This window comes from Prunus mume, linkage group LG8 (genome assembly GCF_029339155.1).
Source record: "Prunus mume cultivar Tortuosa linkage group LG8, ASM2933915v1, whole genome shotgun sequence".
NCBI lineage: Eukaryota > Viridiplantae > Streptophyta > Magnoliopsida > Rosales > Rosaceae > Prunus > Prunus mume.
In genome coordinates this window covers 23,564,588-23,589,977 of record NC_142705.1, presented here as the reverse complement: position 1 = coordinate 23,589,977, position 25,390 = coordinate 23,564,588, and the positions used below count along the sequence as shown (strand labels likewise).

Below are 25,390 nucleotides of genomic sequence, written 5' to 3'. Positions count from 1 at the left end.
TATTGTTACCAGGTTATAAAGATAAGCACCATGCTCAAGTACGTTCACATGTAAATTATAATCTTGAATACAATTCATCATCTTCCATTTCTGAATTTGTAGTCCTGCTACAAATCGATGTGTATTCCTACTTAGACGGATGGACCATCTTGGTACAAAATAAAAAGTTTAAGGACATTTGAATTGAAAATTTTAGTTGATGGACCAAGATGATATTTGAGCAATAGTTGGGGACCATTTAGGTCATTAACCCTTTAAATACCAGATCAGATTCTATCCTTGCCTTTCTCTCTCCTCTCGCGATTCTCACTCTCTCTCTCTCTTTTTTCTCTCTTCGTGCAAAACGGCCAGCCACTTTGGTTGGCGATTTCTCCCAACTCCGGGGACCGTTTCAGGCGAGACCGGTCCCAAAATCTTCCTCTCGACGTCCTCTTTCTAGCCTACTCATTTTCGCAGCTCGAAAACTCAAGGATTGGCGGCTGGAAAGACGGGAAGTTTCGGCAGCCGCTGTCACCGTCGCCGTCGACGTTTCCGGCCACCTCACGCTGGTTCAAAAGTGGGTTCTGATTCTGAACCAAAGCAAAATCATTGCAGCATCGCAACGCAGGTATACAAAACGGGTCCTAGATTTTTGATTGAAAAAAGTATATTTCTTCCTTTTTTATTCTACCGTTGTATCTTGATGCTTTCATGGATTCCTAAGTTTGTTGGGACCAAAGTATTTGAGATTTCATGAATTGGGTTAGGGCAGTTTTAATTAGATATTATAGGTATGAGAACCTAGGTAAAGAGTAGATTTTCATTGTGGCAGAGTTTTAGTGAATGGATATTGCTATTATAGTTTTTTTTTTCTCTTTGGCAGAAGTTTTATTATCAAGCCTGTATTAGTTGAGTTTATAATTCTATTTACTTTCTAATTGCATTTCTGTATACTGGAAAGTATAATCCCTACTGCTTATTCTAGTTGTATTGATATTTGTACATGCATGTTTTTAATCAAACCAAAAGTTGATATAGGATAAGAGCACACTGCTGTTTTGTTATGACATGATGGGTTGAGATTTTTTTTTATGGTATGTATGGTCGAGCTTTGTATGCCATGCCTAGCGACGACGGGATTTTCTGCTTGAAATTCTTGTTTAAGGCTTCAACCTGCAAGGATTCCAAGTAAATTAAATCACATTCGAATTTTCCTTTTTGTTTGTTTTGTTTAGCTGTTAAATTGAAGTAGACTTTATACTCTGGTTCTTTGTTGCTGCAAATCCGAAACCAATAGTTGCAAACATGGAGGTTTCCATTTGTTAATAGTAGCCAGTAACCCTTAACCTTGGATTTCTTTGTCTTACCAGATGATCTTGTCATTTTATCCCTTACGATCATTTTACTTTCGCGCATTTCTTATAGTTCTGTGTATGCATGAGATGCAGGTTTAGTTTTTCTGTTTCGTGGGTCTTTTTACCAAAAAAGCTCTCTTTATCAGTATGGTTTTAATACTACTGTTATTCCTACACTACTTGTCTATTTTGCTCTTTATTTATTTTGAGTGTGGGTTTTATATACTCTTTTCGAGATGTATGTTACTATTTCTCAATGTTATGTTTCTTATATTTCAAGGATATACCATCAGTGTAAAAGGAAAGAATCAATGAATGCATAAAAAGCATAGTGGATCTTACACAAGCTGAATTAGGGGGGACTTTCTTCAAATCCCCAATATTGATTAAAAAAAATAGAGTTAATGAATTATGTTTATCGACCTTTGTTCTTCAAGCCTGAAAGGCTTCAATTGACTATTTTAGCGAACAAACTATGGTCTTATATCGTATATCATCCAAAAATATATATACTATTTGTTAACAAACAAGAATAACACAACATTCCAGATCTTTAATTTTGAGTATTGGCTTTGTTAACTTTGACGAGTTAACTCGGGGAGTTGATCGATCCAACTCAGCCCCGTTGTTGATTGGAGTGGACGTGGTTCTGTAACTTTGGGGTCAGGAAATAATTTTGCTCTTTATCAATTTTGGCATAGAGATTTTACAAGTACAAATATGGAGCCCGAGGTGGTTCATGCAGAGCTGGTGTTGCCAACCCACTTGAGCTTCAAGCGGATTCAGATGTATGAGAAGTACCCAAAAGGCCAATCAAGAGGGAGACACTGGAAACACCTCAAGCAGATCATTCAGGCCGAGAATTACCAGAATTACCCACCCAATGAACCCAATTGTAAGTAATACTTATATAGTTAACTTCAAGCTTTCACTTTTACCCCCTTACATTATTCAAACTGAAAATCTAGTGCTCAAGATGGTATCCCTCTTTGCTATTTTGAATTAACGGTGACCGTTAGTATGGCTGTAATAGCGCGTAAGAAATTTTCTAGTTTGTGTAGAAACCATATAATTTTAGCTTAGTATTTTAAGCATACTAATGGCAAGTGTTCTCATTTTTCTTTTTTTTTCAAATGTCCCATGCTTGCAGATGTTAATATAGAGTCACCGCCCTCTATGCATCCATGCAAGAGAATTTGTGATATAACAGGATATGAGGTATTGTGAAATTTTTGCGAAGATATGGATACCTCCTAGTACTTGTGCACATCCTTTTAGTAATAGATGAAACTTGGCTGAGTTGAGCTCCAGCCAGGCATTCATATGTTGCCTGTTATGTTTCCTCGCTGTATAGTTATTGAGCTGATCAAGGGTTCTAAGGAGAATTTCTATGACACACATTCCTATTGATGTTAACAAATATATTGAATATTAAAATGTCCAAAGCTTTTCTATTCATATTACCAATTTCGTTATCTATTCAGTGGAGATTGATGAATGATCTGCTTCTGTGCACCATGCAGGCACCTTACTATGACCCAAGGACCGGCCTCCGCTATGCCAATGCTGATATCTTCAAGCTCATAAGATCTCTCCCCAATGAATATGTCCAAAGATATCTGGCTCTCAGAAATGCTGCTGTGGTTTTGAAGTAACATTTGGTACTTTTCAGATTCCCTAGGCAGGATTCACTTTTTCTCGGCTTCAATTATCCTTGAAACTGATAATATTGTAACTGTGGTATCTATGCTTAAAAGGAAATTTGCCTTGAAGTATTAATAATTTAAATAATATCAGAGATACACTAGTGTATATCATAGTTTGGCATTTTCCAGTTCCCAAGTTTATTTTTGATGTGTAATATGAGTATATTATTTGAAATTTAGTAATAAAAAAAAATGAAGTAATGATACAAACTGGACCTGAATGTCAAATACTAGAATATTCTTTGATCTCTCTCCCTCTCTCACATCTTCCTGATATCTAATTTCAGGATCAGTTGAAAAGGGTGATTTTAGAGTAATCAATTTGGGCTGTTTGTTATTAGGACTCTTACTATTCACCAATTTGATGCTAAAGGAGGAACAGAAAACAACTGCTCGTTTTGAAATGACAGAATCACACAAATACATCATTGATCAATGTAAGCCAATGTTGTGTCTACCCTAATTTAGGACAACAACATTTAGGTCCTTAGGGATTAGGACCTTGTCCTTACAACTTATGTAACCAAATAAAATGAAACTAATGAAATTTACGGAACTCATAAAACTCGGAAGCATATTGATGCAACCCAAAAATATTAAGGAAACTATTTTTCAAGTTATTCCCATGCAACAATAGCAATACCACATCGGTAAACATGAATAGGAGGAGCCTCATGAGATTCCTCATATTTATTCAAAGTGGCAGGTACCGATCAGCTCAGGGTTAGGCTTCCCACCCTCGGAGGACAGTTGCCCTTGCAACGCGGTTAACCCCAAGCGTGAAGGCTCCCATCCGGAGGTCACAGTTGTGGGTTTTGCACATCTCCTTCACATCTTTGAAGCCGTTGGTCATGTAAGTCCTCAGCTCATTGTTCACCTTTTCTTCATCCCACAAGAAACCTTGGATGTTCTGCACCGCAAAACCCACCAAATTTAGTAAAACTATATTTGCTGAAGTTAGAATGTTGTTCAGAGTTGAATAAGAAGTGATGTGAAGATATGTATGATACCTGTACCCACTCAAAGTAACTAACAGTAACTCCTCCAGAGTTTGCATATATATCGGGAAGAATTACAACACCTTTCTTTGATAAGATCTGCAATTTAAGAGATTATAATCATCATTAGAACTAAAGATTACTTGCTTAACTGTTCCCTGCCTCTGTAACTTTAATTATCAGGCGATTTAGCACTAACCTCATCGGCCTCGGGGTCAGTGGGGTGATTAGCTGCTTCAATGATAAACTTGGCTTTTATGTCATTTGCATTTTCCCTTCATTCAAGAACAACATTTAGGTTATTTCCTTGCTCTAAGCTTTCCTCATGCATGCTGGCAAAAAATCTTGATGTTTCCAATATTTCTAAAGTTTAAAGTAGTACCTGTTGATGACACCTCCCAGGGCTGCTGGAATGAGAATGTCACAGTCTTCAACCAATATTGAGGTGGGATCTATTGGGTCCCCACCATGGAACCCCTTGACACCCCTCTTCTCCTTCACATGGTTGAGTAGGCTTGGAATGTCTAGTCCTTTGCTGTTCTTTACGGCTCCACTGATATCACTCACTGCAACTATTTTGCCACCACTCTCATGGATGAGTTGGGCAGCCCAGGAGCCCACATTCCCAAAACCCTGAGATTGATGCAAATATACCATTCAATTCTTCAATTTATTTCAGTTTAGAGATGTGATTAATTGACTAGGAGCCTAGTGTTGTGTAGAAGTGCACCTGGATAACGAACCGTTGTCCGGAGATGTTCTTTCCATGCTCATTGAGTAAAGCCTCTGTTGCGAAAAGCACTCCTCTTCCCGTTGCTGCATCTCTTCCCAGAGATCCACCAAGATCCTAATTTACACAAGAGACAATATTAGCCAACATCATGATTTTAGCAAAGAGAAGAATGTGGTAGGCACTTGTTCACCAACATATATACTCACAATAGGTTTTCCAGTCACTACGGCAGGTGAGTAGCCATGAAATTTTGAGTACTCATCTAGGATCCATGCCATGGTCTGTTTTTAGACACCGAAAACCCAAAAAAAAAAGAGAAGGGAAAATTGATAAAAAGGTCGGTCTGAAATTCAAGTTGATAAAATTTAGTCTTGTAAAATACGGAAAGGAAAATGTGGGATGGTGAACCTGTGGACCCGTCCCCATATCTGGTGCTGGAACATCAGTGTGGATGCCTATAAGATCATGTATCTTTTGGGTGAAAACTCTGGTGAGCCGTTCTAGTTCTGAAACAGTCAACTCCCCTGGATCACATCCTATCCCTCCTTTAGCACCACCGTATGGGATGTTAGCCACCGCCGTCTTCCACGTCATTAGCTGTGCTAGAGCATTCACCTCATCTGGGTCGACCTACATTCATTTTCCATCCATACAACACATATTATATACATATTCATAAATATTCTTACACAAAATAGAAAAAAAAGAAAAAAGAAAAAGTGTTAGTAATATTACAAAGTACCTCTGGGTGATATCTAATTCCTCCCTTCATGGGGCCTCTGGCATTGTCATGTTGAACCCTGAACCCAACAAATGAAGCCAAACTCCCATCATCTTTTGGTATGGTGCACTCAACCTGTCAAATAGTTCCAAAACCAAAAATCAAATGACCAAATTATATTGGTTTCGAACCGATGCACACTCCTAAGTAAACAACTAAGCTTTATCAATCACTAGAGGAGAGAGACACGAGTCTGATCAGATTATACATTTAGAAATATAATATATTTATAATTAACCTTGATTTCCCTAAATGGTATTAGTAAACTTCTCTCAAGCTTGGAGTCCAATCCCAAAAGCCGAGCTGCCAACTTGAAGTTTCTGTTGGTTGCCACCAATGCGTTCATCTTGAATCTGAGTCTCAGTCTGAGAAGCTAAAGACTTAACAATTATTCAGTGCCTGCTTAGATAGATGAAAAAAATACATCAATTTATTTGCACTCTACAAGAATTCGTCCAAGTTAACATCGAACAAATAAAATGCACAAGCTGATCAAAGGCAGAAAATAAAATAAGAAATAGAGGAAATCAGATTTTCTATAAAACTCTTGTAGCTTACAAATAATTTAATGTGCTTTGGTGCATCAATTCAAGATGGCTTTTCTTATCATAAACATCTGCATTCAACAATGGTGCTATTCAACCAGAGCATCATTTTGCCAACTTAACTAGCTAGCTTAGCCAAGTTGGTTAGAGCGGATGTGCTCCCCACTCTGCATACAAGTTCGAATCTCCCCGCTTGTGTCCAAAATGAAATCAAATTATTAAAAGAAGAAGAAGAAGAAGAAGAAGAAGAAGAAGAAGAAAGACATCATATATAAATTTAAAGAAGGTGGAGCCCCTGAAGTGAGATTATAGTTAAAGTTGACTGAATGACATGTGAGAGTGATACCACTAGAACATTTGCAACTAGTGAGTAGTGACTAAATAAACCAATAAGCCAACAAACCAAAACGGAGAGGGAAACCTGGAAAATGATGAAGTGATATTGGGTATTATTTTGATCTATCAAAGTCACAAGCATCTTCTGTCCAATAAAGCAAAAGGCAAAGGGTCTGTTTGAATTAGACGTATGTAAGAAACTGTTTTCGGCCAAAAATAACCCTAATTCTAACGATTCAAAAATAATTTGTAACTTTTTCATAGTTTACTTGTCCCTCATATCGTATGTGTGAAGAAAATACGATCGCTATAAATACGATCAAGTGATAACAAAAAAAGTGAAGTGTAAATTTTGACCGCATACATAATATTAAGTTGATATTTACTTAATTGTATGGTTCACATGTAATTGCATGCATTTGAGGTTTATTTTAAGACTTAGTATGTACCTGACGATAAATTGGGTGAGAGGAGAGATAACTCTTCATTACCCTCAAACTTATAGCGTTATTGAACGGATGTTCAAAACTATTTTTAGAAACTTGAAAGGAGGTAGAAAATAAAAATGAAGTGAGTATACTCTCATTCCATGTCCAGGACACATGAAGCAAGATCGGAAGATGGATGCTTACGTGCATGTAATTAGTGTTACTTGTTAATTAAGGAAAGCTCGAAATTGATAATGATGATGATGAGGGATCGACCCTCAACTTCTTGGATATTTGCATGTACACAAAACATCTTTATATATTTATATATAGATATATTGATGGATAGATATAAGAGAAAACCCAAATAAGAAAGCAAAATTTGGAAACAATTGTGAGAGATGATAGTGTAGAATAAGAATAAATTTAAAGTCTACTCACAGTGGTTTATTAGTTAAGAGAGAGATATAGAGAGAAGAAGGATGAGCCCAAAATTCAGCGGCAGCTGAATTCAATTCAATATTATTAGGTAAGTATGTGTGCTTCTACTCAACTCAAGGGAATTGAGAGAGAGAGAGAGAGAGAGAGAGAGAGAGAGAGAGAGTTGAGCTTGGTGGAGATCATATGTGAAGGAATATGTGTGTGTGTGTGTATATATGGAGCAAAAACCAATAATAAGGGAATAGAATAGGACAAAAAGTAGAATCCAATTCTCTACCTACGAAAACAGAAGAATCCCATATTCTACTTCAGAATTTTCTCTCTCTCTCTCTCTCTCTCTCTCTCTCTCTCTGTGTGTATATATATATATATAAAGAAGAAGACAGAGTCTATCTTTCTATCTGCAGTCTCTGGAAAGTGCAAAAAATGGTGATGATTATTTGAGTCATAAGAATACAAGAGAATTGGGTGGAATATATACGATGCTCTCTCTCTCTCTCTCTCTCTCTCTCTCTCTCTCCTACCTGTGGGATTTTGTACCTCCCAGATTCCTACACCACACCTCCACACTTGTCAATCACTATACCGCCTTCCCACCCCCCACTCATTAATTAATTTCCACACAATATTAATCTTATTTATCAAACAATCTTATAAGGTATATATATACAGTCCTTCTCCTACAAATTTCTTTTGAATTGGTTTTGAATTCAAGTGATTTTTGAGAGAATATCTATAAATTAGATGGTTTAGATTATTAAAATACAGTATGTGATAGGGCGTACAAAGGTGTCTCTCAAATAAACTTGTTTGAAGAATCCCTTAACTGAAGCATATGAGAGAGAAATAAAGAAAAATAGAAGGAACTAGCCAGGTACAAAGGGCGAATGCATCTAGAGGTAAGTGCATCCGACGGAAAACCCACATTGCACAGCCAGCCATTATATTTGAAAACTTCTACAATAATTCTAAGTACACTAATTAACTAAACAACATATGTGTGTAAAAATATAAAAATATATAAAAAAATATATATAAATATATATATATATATATAGAGAGAGAGAGAGAGAGAGAGAGAGAGAGAGAGAGAGAGAGAGAGAGATGAGCTGAAAAGATACAAAACATGGCAAGTTCAATCAATAAAGCAAAGCATGATGAACACTTCTTAATTCAAATTACGACAATTTAATGATCAAAAGTATCTCCTTTCTAGTTATCTATTAACCAATTAATTTTTCCTGGTTAATTCACGATGATGATTGAATTATGAGACCAAAAACAACAAAAGAGAGCCCTTTAATAATTGATAGACATCTCAATCGTAATGGACCTTAGTGAAATATGATGTAAATATATATCATAAACATCAAAATTTGGACACTTCGAAACCTTAAATGAAATTTTATGTCAAAAATCACTATAGTCGTTTTATAAATAAAATATAGTAGCTTCATTGACTAATTTTCAATAAACTTTAACATAAGATAAATATATATTTAATCTAATCTAAATTACGGGAAATAAGATTGAAATTCTGATGCAAAGTGAAGAACACATCCGCTCTAACCAATTTGACTAAATCCGTATCTAAAAAGTGTCTGTTACTAGGTATAAAGCATTAGAATCAGGGGATGAAATGCTCTAGTTTTTCCCATAAAAAGAATGACATGTGAAGCCAATGGAATGGAGGCTGAGGGTCAAAAGGTTCGACTCCACTACACCAAACTAGTATAGTACAAAGTGATAAAAAAGAGATAAAAACAAGGCAAAAAGGAAGCATGCACTACCACGCCCACTAAGCCCTACTAGGCTACTATATATATGCCCCTATCTACATATCCAAAAGAAGCTTGTTGCTTGCACGAACTCTCTCTAGGGCTAGGCTGTATAAGCATGTTTACTTACCTCATGCATAAAATAAAACGTCATTCATTTGCAAATACCTTATTTAACTATGTGTTAATATTTTATTTAATTGTCTCGTCTTGTATTTGATTCTCTCCTCTTTTCTAATATCGCTTGTGCAAATAGCTTTAATTTTACTTTGAAAAGAGATTTGATTTCAATTGGAGTCAAAAACAGGGAATTCGATTCTTTATTTATAGGGTCAGAACCCACTTACATCCCAAGTTGATGGAATAAAAAAGCAACTTTTGCTGTCCAAAAAGGGTGTTTCTTTTCTTTTTATTATCTATTTTCCCTTTATAATTGCAAACGACAGGGAATTACAAAAATAACCTGAAAATAATATAATTGAAGAATATATATATATATATATATATATATATTAATGAATGGTACGTAGAATGAGGCCAAAATGTTGGTGATGATAATGGAATCTTTGGAGAATCTGTGATGGAATTGGAAATCCTTCTCAGAGTGTGGTACAAACTACCACCTCCACTATGGGCACAAGATATAATAGATTCCATCCATTCGGAGTAGCACTTGTCAGATTCTTTTTCACTACCACCTAAAGCTTTTGCCATCCTTTGTATTTATACTTACGGAGGACGCATACGGCCAATCATTGCTTTTAAAACTTGAAGAACCGAAGATATTCAAATGAGAGGGAAAGCAAAAGGACCCATGAAGCTGAGATTACTGAAAACCATGATCAGCCCATAGAAACAAACAATGCTCTCATTTGCAATGCAGGAGTTGGGTCGACTTGATCCTACACAAATATAATATCCAGTGTTTTGGGCTGGTCCATATCCAAATATATTTATGTGTATTAGGCCCAATGCAGGCATGATTGGAGGAAGGAAGAAGGGACGGATGAGGGAGAACAAACAAGAAAAATAGATGTGGATGAATTTTTTTAATTTAATACAAGTGATAGTCTAAATTACAAGTTAATGCCCTTTTTCATTAGAGTTAACACCCGATAACAAAATGTGTTCGGAAAGAGAAAATGAGACATGTGTTGGAGCAAAAATTACTCCACAATATATTAATCCACTGGCACCCTAAATTTGAGGAAGTTGAGCTACAATAAAGAGACATTTTCTCCTATTTTTTGTCCATGGTCATGCATGAATAAAATCATGAGATTAGTGGGACTTAATGCCTATGACAGAGTGATTGTGCATCATGGAAAAAACCACATAATATTAGACTTGGAGTCCAAGACTCAAATGCATCCATAAGGCCAATTAATCCACCAACACAAGGGGAAAAATGTACAATATTATTCTAAAATTCTACTACAATCTTCTTGAATACTTACTGACTTGAATGTCAAAGTGTATTTTTGCATGTACCGCTCCTCTCATTGTTGGCAAGCAAAGATGGTGTTCTACTTCTAGACATTGATTACAAGACTACTTGTTGGAGGACTCGAAAATTTATACTCAGAGAGAGAGAGAGAGAGAGAGAGAGAGAGAGAGAGAGAGAGAGAGAGAGAGAGAGAAGGTGCGTGGCTATGGTCAAAGGCGAAGTATCTGAGGCCTGGGATGGCCCTGGCCCCTCCAATTTATTTAACCCTTTTGAATACATATATTGGATGTGGTAACAAATGCAAAGAAAAATTGCTATACTTAAGCCTATGGCCGGTTTTCTCTCCTCCGTGAGAGCCTCTCTCTCCTGTGTGAGAGTTCCTTCTCACCGCTTGCTGGCTGGTGATTAATTCCATCCCCAACCACTCAATTAATGCTTCCACCACCCCCGGAACACCACATTCATTTCGTCCCTGTTACAAGTCTCCAACAAATCGTCACATTCATTACCTCCAGGATACAAATCTTTTACAAATCGCCGCGCAGATCTGCTGCTCTTTCAATGTTTGCTTCTCAGATCTGCTGCTCTTTCAATGTTTGCTTCTCGAGAAGCAAAACAGGAACATTAAAAGCCGTTATACTTCCCCACCCAACCCTTGATCTGCAACGTCCTTAACAACAACCTTAATGGCTTGCAACTACCTCGTACCCGCAAACCCATCCCATGGAAGTATAAACAAGCCTGTTGACATCTCTAATCTTCTCATAAGGCCTACCCACAAGGAACTGTACCCTCTTATCCTTATTTCCCTCATATACCACACTTTCAAAAATCATAAACACCTCCACAATTTCAAACAGAATCAAACTACACCACACCACAAATACCCCAAACACAAAATTTCTTTAAAGACAGAAACCCAGTACACTTACTCATCCCAACCAAAAATGAGTGAGAGGAGGAGATTTGGTCCTGGAAGGTTTGAAAGAGTGAGACCCACCACGGAGGAACTTGTTGAACACCTTGAGGGATCCTTGGGGATCTCAAACTTGGAAGAAGGGCCAAAATTGGTGGGTGCAGTGATTGCCCAGAAACTACCCAACAAAGGGGCTATCAAGAATATCCTAAAAGCGGCTTGGAAGGACTATGGGGAGACCAAAATTGTCTGGGTCAGGGATAATCTGTTCGCCATAACGGTGACAGACGAAGGAATGGTAGACAGGATTCTTAACAACGGCCCCTGGTCGGTGATGAAGTGTTGCTTTGCAGTCAAAAGGTGGCCGCCAACCAAAGCTATTGAAGAGGTGGACATGGACTTGGTGCCTCATTGGGTTTAGATTCGAGGTATTCCTCTGAACTTAAGCCATGAAGAAAATATGATAAAGCTTAGGGAGAAGGCGGGGGCTGTTTTGGAGTATGAGAACCCAGCTAAACTCAGGGGCTTCCTGCGAGTGTGAATCGAAGTGGACACAAACCAACCACTCGTTGCTGGATTCTGGTTACCAAGGCCCGATGGCTATGAAACATGGGTGGAGTACCAATACGAAAGACTAGCGGACTTTTGTTACAGATGTGGAAGAATCGGACATTGTATGGATGCCTGTACCTTTGAAGTTTCACTAGAAATAGATGCGAAGTATGGAGAATGGACAAGAGCGAAGATAATCAGAGAATTTGTAGACCCAAAACCACCAACTAAGGCACCTTGGGAGAGAAGAAGGGCTGCTACAATCAGGAGAAGGCCTGGTGGTGACGGAGCGGCGCGTGAAAACAACGACCAATTTGGGCAAGGTGAGGTGACTCTCGAAAATCACAACGTCCAATCAAATCAGACGGCGTCTGCAGCGGGACACTGGGACTGATGGGAGCAGCCATGATGTTGAGTGTCACACGCAGGGGAAGCTGATCTTGAAGGAAGGTACGAGGATCTTCTCGGCACAAGACAAAGGGAGCCTTTGTACCTGACATAGGGCAACCAAAGTCCATGACAAATCTTTGGAGGAGTAGAGAATCCAACGAATGTTGTGATCTTGCTTCCAAATGATCAAAACACGGCCGCAAATACCTCTGAGACCCATTTAGCCCTAACTCAACAGAAAGAAGTATTGAATGGGCCCATACCAATATGACCAAAGGAAACCAGTCTGTCACAAATTGGTGCAAGCCCGGGCCCAATCACAAAGAGGATAGTTTGGACCTTGGGCCCTTTGGGCAACCAATCCAGGTGGAACCACTTTTCAAAAATCCTTTCGGGCCAGCAATCACTGTATCTTCTACAAGGGTTGTCTCACAAGTCAGCACCAAGGTTCATAATCTAGGTTTGAAGCGCCACAACGAATATGCGAGGAGACCCAACGTTGGCTCCCTTGGGAATAAACAGAAAAATACCCATAGAAAAGGAAATACGGAGGAAGGAGGACAGAATCAAAAAGAGAGTGTTTCTGAAGGGAAGTCAAGAAGGAGGGTGTATAAGCCAAGGAAAACCAACCATGGCGATTCCAGTACCACTAACGGCTTAACAAGAAGGTCTCAAGTGACTGTTGAGGAAGAAAACCTTACAGAAGTCAATATCATCCAAGCGGAGCAGTGGGAACAGGGAGGCAAACAAGTGTTAAACTATGAGGCGGGTGTTTCGACCCGGGGCGGTGGCGGCTAGCCTACAACAGCCACAAGGGAGCCATGATATACATCTTGTGGAACTGTCAAGGCCTTGGGTCGGACTTGACAGTTCGTGCTCTGCGGGAGTTGATCTGCAAATACCGACCCACTGTTGTGTTCTTAATGGAGACAAAATCAAGAAACAATAGGATGGAGAAAGTAAGAAGAAGTTGCAATTATTAGCATGGCTTTTGTATTCCTCCCATTGGTACTGCAGGAGGGCTATGCTTATGGTGGGATACGAATATCAACCTTGAGATTTTGAGTTTTTCTCAAAATTTCATTGATACAAAAATATCGGATCTGACCACGGGCACACAAGGCAGGGCCACCTAGGTTTACGGGACGCCTTACAGGGAAGAGAATGAGATCTTTTGGAATAGATTGGAGCTTGAGCTTCAGCCAATGAATATTCCTTGGTTTTGTGGTGGGGACTTCAATGAGATTCTGTGGTCTTTTGAAAAAAGTGGGGGGCAACTTTACCCACCAAATCGTCCGAGATATCTACGTGACTTTATGGAGAAGGTAGCATTGGTGGATCTTAGATATAATGGGTCGCGCTTCACTTGGCGAGCACGACGGCAAAATGATCAGTTTTTACAGGAAAGGCTTGACAGAGGCCTAGTTAATTATTTGTGGCAAGAGGAATGGCCAAACACAACGGTTACCCATTACCCTGCAATTGGGTCAGACCACAATCCTATCATTGTGGAAACTGATCATCATTTCAACAGGGGGAAACGAGCTTTTAAATTTGAAGCCTTTTGGGTGGAGGATCGTGAGTCTCGTCAAGTCATCGATCATGGCTGGAGTACTAATGTCAACAGACAGTGGATTGATAAGTGGCAAACAAAGCTTCAAAAGTGTACTGAGTTGCTTACCCAGTGGAGCCGTGAAAAATATACAAATAATAGGAAACAAGTAGCAGTTTTACAGGCTGAGCTTCAAGATAAACAAGGAAGGTGGGAGGAGAACTATGAGGAGATCAAAAGAATCACAAGTAACTTAAATGAGACTTGGGCTAGGGAGGAGACATACTGGCACCAGAGATCTCGAGTAAAATGGCTCAATGAAGGAGACATGAATACTACTTTTTTTCACCACTCCACCATTGCTCGACGGCGACAAAACCGTATTCTGCGAATCCAAGGGAATAATGGCCAATGGTACTCCGGGCAAAATGCTACAAGAAGAGTGATTGAGGAACATTTTAAGGGTCTTTTCTCAACTGAGTATGTGGAGGATGACTTGGATATTCTATCTTGTGTGGATCCTGTTGTTACAGAGGACATTAACACTACATTATTACAGGAAATCTCCTCTCAAGAAATTAAAGAGGCAGCAATGCAAATGGGATCCCTTAAGGCCCCAGGGCCGGACGGGTATCATGGGATTTTCTACCAGCAGTACTGGGACATAATCCACAGGGAGGTTCAAGGCATTGTGAAGGATTTTTTTGCTGAAAGTTGTAATCTCACTACCCTAAACAGCACCAACATTGTATTAATCCCCAAAGTCCCAAATCCTAAGTCTGTTACTCAGTATCGCCCAATTAGCCTGTGTAATTATTCCTATAAAATTATCTCAAAAGTGATGGCCAATAGACTGAAACAGTTTCTTCTCGAGATAATTTCCCCTGCTCAAAATGCTTTTGTCCCAAACCGACAAATACAAGACAATATCCTTCTTGCTCATGAGGCTTTCCATCTGTTAAAGCTTAGAAAGTCCACCAAGTTATATGCATTGGGCATGAAACTGGATACGAATAAAGCGTACGACAGGGTCGAATGGAATTTTTTGGAGGCCATGATGAGGAAGTTGGGCTTCGCTGATAAGTGGGTGAGGATGATCATGAGCTTGGTCAAATCTGTGGAGTTAGCTTTGGTTATTAATGACAAGCTAGGAAGCTATTTCAAGCCTACCCGCGGGATTCGTCAAGGCGACCCTCTTTCACCATATTTGTTCCTTTTTGTAAATGAGGCTCTATCTTCCTTAATAAAAAAAAGCTTGTGATGCATAGCTATTGCACGGTCTTTTTTTGTAGGAATGGCCCGATCCTTTCTCACTTACTCTTCGCGGACGATACCTTATTGTTTCTTAAGGCAAATGCTCAAAATTGTCACAACATGATGAATCTTCTAAATGGGTACTGCAGAGCCTCGGGGCAACAGATCAATTTGGGAAAATCTAGTGTTTTCTTCAGTCCCAACACTCCCAACGACTTGAAAAGAGAGCTAGGAACTATCCTAGGTATGTCAATTGTTACGGATACTGGAAAGTACCTAGGCTTGCCTACTCTTTGGGGCAGGTCAAAAAGTGAGGCTCTGAATTTTGTGAAGGAAAGGTTGCTGCGAAAGATTGGAGGATGGAAGCAAGGTTTGTTATCACAAGCTGGAAGGGACATTCTGATTAAATCAGTCACTCAGGCGGTTCCAACTTACCCCATGGGAATTTTTAAGTTCCCCAAATCCTTCTGTCAAAATCTAGAACATGAGATTGCTAGGTTCTGGTGGGGTCAAAAACAGGATGAGACAAAAGTGCATTGGATTAGTTGGGCTACTTTGGGGCTTCCAAAGAATCAGGGAGGCATGGGATTTAGAGATTTTAATGATTTCAATTTGGCCTTGCTAGCCAAAAAATGTTGGAGATTAATCATGGAGCCGAATTCCCAATGGGCTCAACTCTTGAAGGCTCGTTATTTCCCGGAATGTAGTTTCTTGGAGGCAAAGAAAGGCGGTCGTGCTTCCTGGGCTTGGGCAAGCTTGCTTGAGGGAAGAAAGATCATTCTCCAGGGAGCTCGGTGGCAAATTCTAAATGGTAGACAAGCAAAGATTTGGACAGACCGTTGGATTCCCTCCCTTCATGATGGTAAACTCCACTCTCACTTGCAAGCCTCAGTTGATCCTAACACTAGGGTGGAAACTCTAATTGATTAGGATTCCAAATCTTGGAACTTAACCCCGATTCAAGCTTCAATTACTGACGAGGAGAAGCTTGCTGTCCAGCTTATCCTTATAGGGAATGGAAGGGAGGAAGACAGATTAGTGTGGCCGGGAAAAGAACGGCAGATTCTCTGTGCGATCCGGGTACCATTACATCCATGCCCTGGAGGTTGAGACCACCACCAGAAAAGCCTCCACCTCATCACAGATAGACCCCTTGATGTGGAAAAATATTTGGAAAGCTGAGGTCCCGCCAAAGATAAAAAACTTCCTATGGCGTGCGACTCATGATAGGCTACCTACAACGATGGCTCTCCACAAACGCAAAATTGCTCAAACCCCATTATGTCCTATATGCCAAGCTCATGAGGAATCTATTGAGCATTTGCTCCTCTTTTGCCCGTGGGTCAAATTGATTTGGTTTGGAGGCCCTCTTAATTATAAAATTGACAAGCAGGGAATTACCACCTTTGACCAATGGTTGCTGAAATGTACCATGGATGGGCTCCAATCTAAGGAGGAAAAAAGGCGCATATCTTGCATTATTGCTGTTACTTGCTGGATTATTTGGAAATCAAGGAACCGTTTTGTCTTTGATCATTGCAAACCACAACCCCTCTTGGCCATCAAAACCATTCTTTCTCAAGTGGAGGAGCTGGCTGCGTTGAATAACAAAAGGAATGTGAGGAAGCTTTACGAAGGACCCTCTCCAAATCCTACCTCTTGGACAGCCCCGGATGCCCATGTTATTAAAGTTAACTTTGATGCTGCTTGGTTGGCATCCTCTGGCAAAGCAGGAGCAGGTCTTATTGCACGAAATGCTAATGGTGAGTTCGTGGGAGCGAAATGCCTATCATTTCAAGCGGAATCTGCGATCATGGCTGAGGCAATTGCTGGTTTGGAAGGTTGCAAATGGGCATCTGAGCTGGGCTTATCGAGGTTTGCTTTGAATCTGACTCCAAAGAGCTGGTTCAGAGCGTGAAAGGAAACATAAAACGTGGAAGATGGAATCTATACCCACTTCTATCAAGGATTCGTGAATGCAACTCCATCTTCTCAAACTGTAATTGGGCATGGACTGGTAGGAATAACAATGAAGCGGCAGATCATCTTGCGTCTGGCACTATCGAGGTCGAGTCCGGAAGTCTGCAGGTATCCAAGCCCCCCACCTCTCTTGTGCATATCTTAAATCGTGACGGTCTTCCCTGCCCTCCTCGAGCCTCCACATAGCTTGCATTGTTTCAAGATGGCCATGACTCTCTGATTTTGGATTGTCGTACCATTCCGATTTCGTGGGGCTCTTTCTTGTAGCAGCTTGTATGAGTTTTATTTGAGTTTATGGCTTTACATGCACTTCTATTCTGTTGCATGGTTTGGTTTTTTCCTTGTTCTTTGAGTTGTAATTTGTTTGGTTTGCTCTCCTGCTAATGAAAGCTTCTTTTTGACCAAAAAAAAAAAAAAGCCTATGGCCTCCTCACCACAAATCAATACTAGTCAAAATTGTATTTTAATATGAATATAATAGTAAAATCATACTACATTTATGAAAAAAAACCCTTGCATTTCAATTTAGTGCTTTTGTACGCAATAGTTTACTCAATATGCCAAAAAAAAATATACAACTAAACTTTTTGTGTTAACATTTTGGCCCCCTCAAATATAAAATTCTAGCTCCGCCACTAGCTATGATTGGGCTTGTTGTTGTGCTAAGGCAAGGGCGACTAGATGTGGGTGGCTGGGCATATATGCCGGAGAACGGGGCTAGTCGGCGGTTGTTGGGGGTGTTCTGGTTTTCGGTGAATAGTTTTAGTTTTGATGTTATTTTATTTTAATATTTTAATTATATTTAAAATAGTATTATTTTGTTTCTATATGGAGGTCCATATTAGGAAGAAGAGTATTTTTAGAGTTTATAAGAACTCATGCATGTGTTTTGAAATCATCAATAATTGAATATAGTTTGAGAGTTATTATTATTTTTGTTGTATTTTATTTTGCATTTAATTTATTTTTGAGATAGTGGAGCGCCCTTCTGTCATCTGTATGTCTTGGAAAACGTTGACTAAGAATAGGAGCAGTTGATAAGCCAGCCACCTACCATTGACCAATCATATACAACGAATTATATGAAATGTACCAAGTCAGAAAGCAACATGCAGAAGAAAACTTCGATTACCGACTACGCGCTTTCTCATTCTCATATAAATTAATTTCAACCTTGAAAAAGTAAAGGCTTTCGTTCTTTTGGCTGTCTTTATTTATTCCCTATCTTCCTTAGAAAACACAACTAATAGCTCTTGTTTTTTTTTTTCCTTTTTTTTTGGTGTAAGAGCTTCATCCAATCCCCTCTCTCTCTCTCTCTCTCTCTCTCTCTCTCTGGTGCTGATTTCCAGAAAGCAAAACCAAATGTGTCCTCTGAGGTTCATCTTGGTGTTCTTTTCAGCGATTCTTGCAGGATATTGTGCGTGGAGGACGGTTCGTTCTTCTCCCGGAACTGACATCAACTCACAGGATTCTACCGATGAAAATATACCAACCAAAAAAGAAGAGTTCAATTTGAGAATGGTATGCTTATTTCCTTCTTCTTTTTCTTCTTCAAGTAATATAATTATCTGTGTCATTTTGTTAATGTCGGTGAATTGAATTTCAGATGACTCAGAATGTCTTCTGGGTACTTGTTGACATGGCCAGCGGGAGATACTTGTGGAGGAAGATGAAACAAGAGCAAGTCAAAAATTGTTAGCCAATTGTAAATGGTTTTTTTTTTAAATTTCTTTTAATCGAGGGTATATTACTGGAAAAACATGCAAATCTTCTTGATTTATTTTCTTTTCTTTTCTTTTTCGTGGGGAAGGACGAAGGAGTTGATGATTGTGTTTGGTTAGAGAGAAAAATATATGAGTTACCATTCTGCAAATGCAGTGTCAATTTTCATTTACCAGAAAAGAATGATCAAATTTGCACATACTTTTGAGGAAATTGAGTGGCAACTGATTGGTGCAGCCAAGCAGACCAACTCCTTTCTTTTAAATCTACTTTGACAAAACAAAAATATTGGTACAGAATGGAGATTTAGTGCACAAAGATCAGCCCATAGTATACTCCTGGTCTAAAAGAACATGAATTTCTCATCTACATTTTTTTGCAATGAACCAGTTTACACAATTGTAAGGATTGTAGTCAATAATACAACATATGTACAACACCTTCTTTATCCATTAAAAGAAAAAAGCAGATACAACACATTCGCGTTACAGCAGCGGTTTTAGTTCAAATCAACTTGTAGCTTAATAGACATGTACAGGAGAGTAAGCAGAGCACCTTGTGGAAGTGGTGCAAATCTTGCAAGGTTTGAGCCAACCCACATGGCTACCACCACCAGAGCAACTATATTGCTGCTGGTTTTTCCACAAACCCAACTTGCAAACGACAGGCACAAAGTGAGCAAGATACCACCTCTCCCACCTAAAACCCATGCAATTACATAACCAATCTTATATCCAGCATCCAACTTCCTGTCAAATAAGGCCATCAGGCTACTAAAAGTGAGAGATAAACAGGATCCAAATGTCTGCAACAAGAACAGAGATACAAAGGCAGATCTAAGCACTTCACTGAAGGAACCTCTCTCTTGCACTGCCTCTCCTTCTTCAGTTGCTTCATCAGTTTTACCATATGACGAACTTTCTTCATTGACATGATAGCGTTTCCAATGTCTCTCCTGTTGCATTTTCTGCCTCACTTCAGCCCACTTATAGATCCTTACTCCATCTTCAAATTCAGGGCTGTAGCTCCATTTTCCACTGTATTTCCTGCCAGTGTCCTTTTGAAATTTAAGTTCTTGGTCATACTGAGTCCTGGTTGCTTCATTAGATAGAATCTGTTCATAAGTGACATGAAGGGTCCAGTCATTGCGTCTACTAAACATGAACAAAAAAGGAAAAAAGGAAAAAGAGACTTTTACGGAAAAGAAAATGCTCTGCTTAGACATTCTATCATGATAACAGCTCCAGTCAAGGACACAAGACACTTACGTCGATAACCAAGGTTGATCTGCTTGTTCTCCTAATTCATTTGTGGTTCCAGGGAATTCATAAAGAAACAGTCAGGTATTGGAAATTACATTTTCTTTTAGCTATTTAAACCATTTACCTCAGGGTAAATTGGAAAACATATGAGATAAGAGACAGAATGGTCATAATAGAAATTAGAGTTCTAATTTTTACAAATGCAGTTATTAGTAAATTACAAAAGAAGAAAGAACTGCTCAGGAAGCAGGAAAGTCAGGAGTAAAAAGAGGAGTGATTTACTTCAACATCAATTAAATATAGATGCTAAAGAGACAGAATGGTCTTCTCAACGGATCAAAAGAGGTTTCCTTTTTTTTTTTCCTCCAGTTACAAGAGATTTCCAGTTTTACATTCATATAAAAGCATCTATTGGTACATAGAAGGCAATTGCATCTGTAACATGATGGAAGTGGGGGGTGGGAAGAGAGACGGTTTGGGTGTAGAGGAGGAGAATGGATTGGCTGAGAAAGAAGATGAATAATAAAAGAAATAAACTGATTACAATTAGAAAACAACTTAGGGTAGTGTACAATGACATACCATCCTTGGTTCTTCAAATTATTATTAAAGTTCCTTAAAAATGATCTGGGCATATTAGACATTTCACCGAGGTCCAGTAACAAAGAGGCATAATTTATAATATCAGATTTCAAAAGCAACAAGGTTACCGATATGAAGAAGAAAAAAAAAACTATTAGTTACTACTCACCTCATATGCCTGACGGATACTCTTGAACACCTCTTCAGCTTGAGAATCTTTGCTAACATCAGGGTGATACTGCAATAGATATGCAAGAATGCATAAGTTCTTAACTATTAGCCTCTGCCTTATAAAGTCCATAAATTGCTTGAAAATCAATTTCAGTTAGACCTCCTAACTGCATGAATGCAGTAGGGAAGAAAATATTATGGTTATATCCACAAATCCAAGTGTCAACATATCACAACAAACCAAGGATGTCAGTGCCTCAGGCATTTACCAGTCACTAAGAAAATTACATGTCAACACACACGTGCATTCCATTATATCATACCTTGCAATCATTAATAAGCAATACAGCATACACAAACAAAAACAGAATCCATGAATCCCAATTAAATTGGTGAATTTGAACACGTCTTAGCAACAGCTTTAACCAACCAAATCAGAAAAAGCACATGTCATACATGTCAGTGTTTGACAAGACAACGTCCATCATGGTTCTACTATATAAGTTGGAGAAGGGAGTGAATATCTTTGATAGGTTGTGGGTATGAATCTGTGTGATTGACTGTGTCTGCATACGTGTGTGTCCTTTAGTTTCCCTCATGGAATAAACATAATGAAATAACTACAAACATATTTCACAATAGGAAAGATATATTATATTTCTCTCACACATTTTTCAAGTAATGAAGTTGAAAGTACCCCAAAATTGTCCAACACAAGTGAATATAAGTTCCATAAGTAGTCAATAGACTCAATACACGGAAAATCAATGTGGTGAAGATGGCTGCACTTCTTTTCTCCCCTTCTTCCTCATAGGTGTAACATGGGACACAAGACCTCTTCTTTCATTTATAATGCTATCTATAAGATAGTGTTTGGTTTATTGGATTAAACTTTGGAATGAAATGGACATTCCCATCAACGAATCCCCCGAAATGTGAAATAATACCAACTGCACTCTTTACCAATTTTCAGTTATCTTATCTACTCTCAAACTCTCTCCAAACTCCACTCTTACCTAGATTCCATTATACCAAATCTGAATTACATTCATTCCAGAAACCAAACACCACCTAATGTCAAAGGGAGTTCATTCCCTAGGGATCAACCTGATAAGGGGTTTGGGAGAAAGGGCTAAAAGAACTAGCCCAACTGCATCAATGCCTCTTAAAATCTATTCATCACCATAACGATATACATCTATGCAAGACTTAATGGGAAATTTAACCAAAAAGAGAACATATGAAGTACAATACAAACGGAACACTACGTTTTCCCCCACAACAAGAAAATAGAACATAAATATGAAATTTTATCCAATGTGTATGAATGCATCTCTGTACCCTCCCAAGCTGATCTATGTAAATGTTATTGCTAAATCACAAGGGGGATCCTCTGAGAACACATTACTCTCAGCATGTTGTGAAATCCCGAGCTCTACAGAGTAGAACTATGTTTGATATACTCTAACAAGCTCAAAACACCAGTTAATCATTTGGCCAAGGGACCTCACATCCCTTATAACCCTTGTAAAGAGGCTCTAATGAGGACTCCAACCCTTCATACACATCATCATCTCCACCAAGAGTAAAGTTAATTTTATCAGTAACAAATCCAAGCATCAGGTAATTAGCATTCAATTATGCTTCTACAAATTCCTTTTATTTTATGTTTTATAAGATATGATTCTATAAATTATTTATCCCTACAAATGTATACTTCTGTACCACAGATTCTTTGGAAATGCTATCAAGTTCCAATCACAAATAAAATAATAATAAATTTTTATTCCTAAAATACAAATGAATCGTTAATGTTGCAAAACTGCAGAACTTTACAGGGTGACCTCTAGAGTTTCTTAGGAACCAACCAAAACTAATTAAAGAAAAACAGAGGCTAACCACGAAATTAGGGGCAAGTGAATGAGTGAGAGAGTACCTTACGAGCGAGAAGGCGATAAGCCCTCTTGATTTCGGCGGAGGTGGCATGGCGTGAGAGGCCCAGCACGCCGTAGTGGGTCTGCTGGCCGTTAATCATGGCCCATGATGATGATGACGACGACGACCACGATGATGACGTTGATTGTGGGGTCCACCGGCGAGTACGAGTTCTCCCTCTTCTTCTACGCTGAAAATGACATGGTAGGGAAAACAAACGGCTGAAATTAGAATAGAAGCCACCGGCACCGGGGCTGCCATTGCCGCCGCTGATGGGGATGGGACCCACCAGGAGCTGCTGCGCCACCATTATCCTTCGTTCATGTATATACGGCCACTACCTACTGTCGTCTTCGATTTTGCGATTCAGTCCATTTTCTAACTTGTCTAATAGCACCTTACGATTGGAGTTGAAGAAAAGCCAAAAAATTTCAACTTTTCTTCATCATAAAAAAATAATAATAATAAAAACTTTAAAATAAAATAAAAAAAGCCAAAAAGTGTGGCCTCATTTAAAGCAGGTGTACATCGCTTCAAAATTAATACAATTTTATCAATTTGTATTCGATTTAATATTGATTGGATTATAATTTTTTCAATCCAATCCGATCACATTAGAAGTTTAAATCCAATTCAATCCAATATAATATCAATTTGATCAGATTGGATGATGAGTTTTTAGAAAGAAAAAAAAAGATAATAATGAAATATGAATTATTTATGGTCAAGTTTAATATAATCAAATATTTTAATAGACATAGATGTAAATTATAAATGAAATGTTAGATAAAATTATTTTGAATTTATAATATATTAAACATAACTCCATCAAATTATTTAAAATGTTTATAACTTTCTTAATGAAAATCACCTAATGAACAAAATATACATGAAACTAGATATGAAAATGGACACAAGCAAATCCGTCATATGATCCAATCATGTTGGTTTTGGAAATTAGGGATCCAATTCAATCCACCAAATTATAGAAACTAATTAAAATTGGATTGGGTTGGATTGAATCTGTCGGTTTGCACGGATTTAGTTGGATCTTGCACACCCATAATTTAAAGGTTAAGATGATTTTAATTTGAGCCCTCATATTCACACCCACCTAATAGAGGTGGCATCGTCTGGATTAGATTAGTTTCACTTAAAATTGTGGACGAATCAATTACAATAAAACGATTTAATTCAGTTTCATTTTAACAAAAATTAAAAATCAATTTAGTTTTGCACAAATATTTTTTTTCTTTTGCATTTTTTCAAATTTGCTATCCAAATTACAAAACAAAAAAAAAATTAAAAAAAAAATCATAATATGCTACATAGATTTTTCATTTTCTAGCTTATCAAATCATCCTAAAATTCTTTGACCAAAAAAACAACCATCCTAAAATTCAATATCCTATGAAACCTTAAATTTAATAACTAATATAGTTATAATTCAAATATCAATAACTTTAAAGTTACATCGAACTTCAAATTAAACTGTTGTAAAGTCAAAAATGGAGCCCAAAATGGTTGAGCCCACTACCTAATTGATTGAAGAAAAATAATGGTGAAGTTTGTCTGCCATACTCCCTTGAAAGTCAACCACAATTCACGGGAAGCTATCAACTTTGCCTATAAAAAGGCTTCATCCTTCTCTTGCATTTTACACACACCATCTAAGAAGAAATGAGAGCCCAGGTAGAAAGGAAAGAAAGGAAGATAAGAAAGAAGAGAATGAAGAAAGAGGGTGAGTGAGTGGAGAGAAAAAGATAGCAGAGAGAAATATCAATGAGCCACAGATATTGTAAACACTAAAAATGTAGCCCTATTATTTTACATCGTGAAAAGTTACTGTTGCTGCTCTCCGAGAACGTAGGCATTGTTAAATCTCGTTAAATATTGTCTCTTATTTACTTTACGTGCATCTCAATATTCCTGCATATACCGTTCATTTTACAACATAAACATTTATATCTAGTTATTGTCCAATGAGAGGATTACACATGCTAAATAAAATAAAATAAATATAAATATAAAAGTAGACAGTTCGATTCGGTTTAGTTAATGGCTCATTAAATAAGTTATAGTTTGTTTGATGGTACCTATTACTCAGATAACCCTAGTAATCTTAGAGCTGATACGTGTAATAAACTCCAACTTCTGGAAAGGATGCATTTATTAGATAAAAGGCTGACATGGCTCTGCCTGTTGCTCTGATGATTCATGACAACTCAACAGATCGCATATCCATCGTGCTGACAACGCATCATTCAAATATCTACCCTATAATCTTTTGATGGTAGGATAGGGGCCTACCATGGTGGTGACGGGTGATGGAGAATTAGGGTTTAATTCAAGAGAAGGAACCTGAGAAACATCTACCATTTCCAAGGAAGGTAGCATGTGTGCAAATTACCCAATCCTGACATGGGGAGGTGGTGACAATAAATAACTATACCGGGCTCATAAAGTCTAGTAGTTGGAATGAGTACAATCTCAATCCCTTTACGAGGATCCATTGGAAGGCAAGTCTTGTGCCAGCAGCCACGGTAA

The 25,390-nt window shown here is 38.3% G+C and overlaps 4 protein-coding genes across 14 annotated transcripts; 2 read left to right on the top strand and 2 right to left on the bottom strand.

The window, feature by feature from the left end:
* The first annotated feature begins 471 nt into the window (after positions 1-471).
* LOC103338974 (chromatin-remodeling complex subunit) lies at positions 472-4,134 on the top strand. 7 transcript variants are annotated; one of them, XR_016122609.1, is made up of 6 exons: positions 472-607; positions 2,036-2,229; positions 2,485-2,552; positions 2,858-2,995; positions 3,382-3,477; positions 3,747-4,134. XR_016122609.1 is itself a non-coding variant. In XM_008242249.3 (5 exons), exons 2-4 carry the CDS (start codon positions 2,055-2,057, stop codon positions 2,987-2,989), a joined length of 375 nt encoding a protein of 124 aa, XP_008240471.1. In that variant the 5' UTR covers positions 472-607; positions 2,036-2,054; the 3' UTR covers positions 2,990-2,995; positions 3,747-4,134. The 7 variants fall into 7 exon arrangements, 3 of the variants coding, with proteins under 3 accessions (XP_008240471.1, XP_016651884.1, XP_008240470.1); XR_016122610.1 differs by having other exon boundaries at positions 3,741-4,134; XR_016122607.1 differs by having other exon boundaries at positions 3,328-3,477.
* LOC103338976 (glutamate dehydrogenase 1) lies at positions 3,445-7,628 on the bottom strand. 5 transcript variants are annotated; one of them, XM_089042549.1, is made up of 11 exons: positions 7,303-7,480; positions 6,111-6,289; positions 5,791-5,954; positions 5,514-5,627; positions 5,180-5,401; positions 4,978-5,052; positions 4,769-4,885; positions 4,421-4,671; positions 4,238-4,313; positions 4,051-4,137; positions 3,445-3,950 (listed from the first exon to the last, which is right to left on the bottom strand). In XM_089042549.1, the coding sequence occupies exons 3-11, from the start codon at positions 5,896-5,898 to the stop codon at positions 3,765-3,767; spliced, it is 1,236 nt and encodes a 411-aa protein (XP_088898675.1). In that variant the 5' UTR covers positions 5,899-5,954; positions 6,111-6,289; positions 7,303-7,480; the 3' UTR covers positions 3,445-3,764. The 5 variants fall into 5 exon arrangements, with proteins under 5 accessions (XP_088898675.1, XP_008240474.1, XP_008240473.1 ...); XM_008242252.3 differs by having other exon boundaries at positions 5,791-5,951; XM_008242251.3 differs by lacking the exon at positions 6,111-6,289 and having other exon boundaries at positions 5,791-5,951; positions 7,303-7,628.
* A 10,771-nt stretch (positions 7,629-18,399) lies between these two features.
* LOC103338973 (Methyltransferase-related protein) lies at positions 18,400-19,044 on the top strand. The gene is made up of 2 exons (XM_016796450.2): positions 18,400-18,692; positions 18,778-19,044. Exons 1-2 carry the CDS (start codon positions 18,534-18,536, stop codon positions 18,868-18,870), a joined length of 252 nt encoding a protein of 83 aa, XP_016651936.2. The 5' UTR covers positions 18,400-18,533; the 3' UTR covers positions 18,871-19,044.
* Positions 19,045-19,237: 193 nt separating this feature from the next.
* LOC103338972 (Chaperone DnaJ-domain superfamily protein) lies at positions 19,238-23,268 on the bottom strand. Its single transcript, XM_008242247.3, has 3 exons — positions 22,845-23,268; positions 20,907-20,975; positions 19,238-20,007 (listed from the first exon to the last, which is right to left on the bottom strand). Exons 1-3 carry the CDS (start codon positions 23,151-23,153, stop codon positions 19,393-19,395), a joined length of 993 nt encoding a protein of 330 aa, XP_008240469.2. The 5' UTR covers positions 23,154-23,268; the 3' UTR covers positions 19,238-19,392.
* Positions 23,269-25,390: the final 2,122 nt, after the last annotated feature.

Coding starts and splice junctions, on each gene's coding strand:
- LOC103338974 (XM_008242249.3), top strand. CDS start 2,055: ATGGAGCCCGAGGTGGTTCATGCAGAGCTGGTGTTGCCAACCCACTTG. Junction 2,230..2,484: donor CCCACCCAATGAACCCAATT/GTAAGTAATACT, acceptor CCATGCTTGCAG/ATGTTAATATAGAGTCACCG. Junction 2,553..2,857: donor GTGATATAACAGGATATGAG/GTATTGTGAAAT, acceptor TGCACCATGCAG/GCACCTTACTATGACCCAAG.
- LOC103338976 (XM_008242251.3), bottom strand. CDS start 5,898: ATGAACGCATTGGTGGCAACCAACAGAAACTTCAAGTTGGCAGCTCGG. Junction 5,628..5,790: donor TACCATTTAGGGAAATCAAG/GTTAATTATAAA, acceptor ACTATTTGACAG/GTTGAGTGCACCATACCAAA. Junction 4,672..4,768: donor GACAACGGTTCGTTATCCAG/GTGCACTTCTAC, acceptor CATCAATCTCAG/GGTTTTGGGAATGTGGGCTC.
- LOC103338973 (XM_016796450.2), top strand. CDS start 18,534: ATGTGTCCTCTGAGGTTCATCTTGGTGTTCTTTTCAGCGATTCTTGCA. Junction 18,693..18,777: donor AAGAGTTCAATTTGAGAATG/GTATGCTTATTT, acceptor ATTGAATTTCAG/ATGACTCAGAATGTCTTCTG.
- LOC103338972 (XM_008242247.3), bottom strand. CDS start 23,153: ATGGTGGCGCAGCAGCTCCTGGTGGGTCCCATCCCCATCAGCGGCGGC. Junction 20,976..22,844: donor ATCGCCTTCTCGCTCGTAAG/GTACTCTCTCAC, acceptor TATCTATTGCAG/TATCACCCTGATGTTAGCAA. Junction 20,008..20,906: donor GTATCCGTCAGGCATATGAG/GTGAGTAGTAAC, acceptor ACTTATGAACAG/ATTCTATCTAATGAAGCAAC.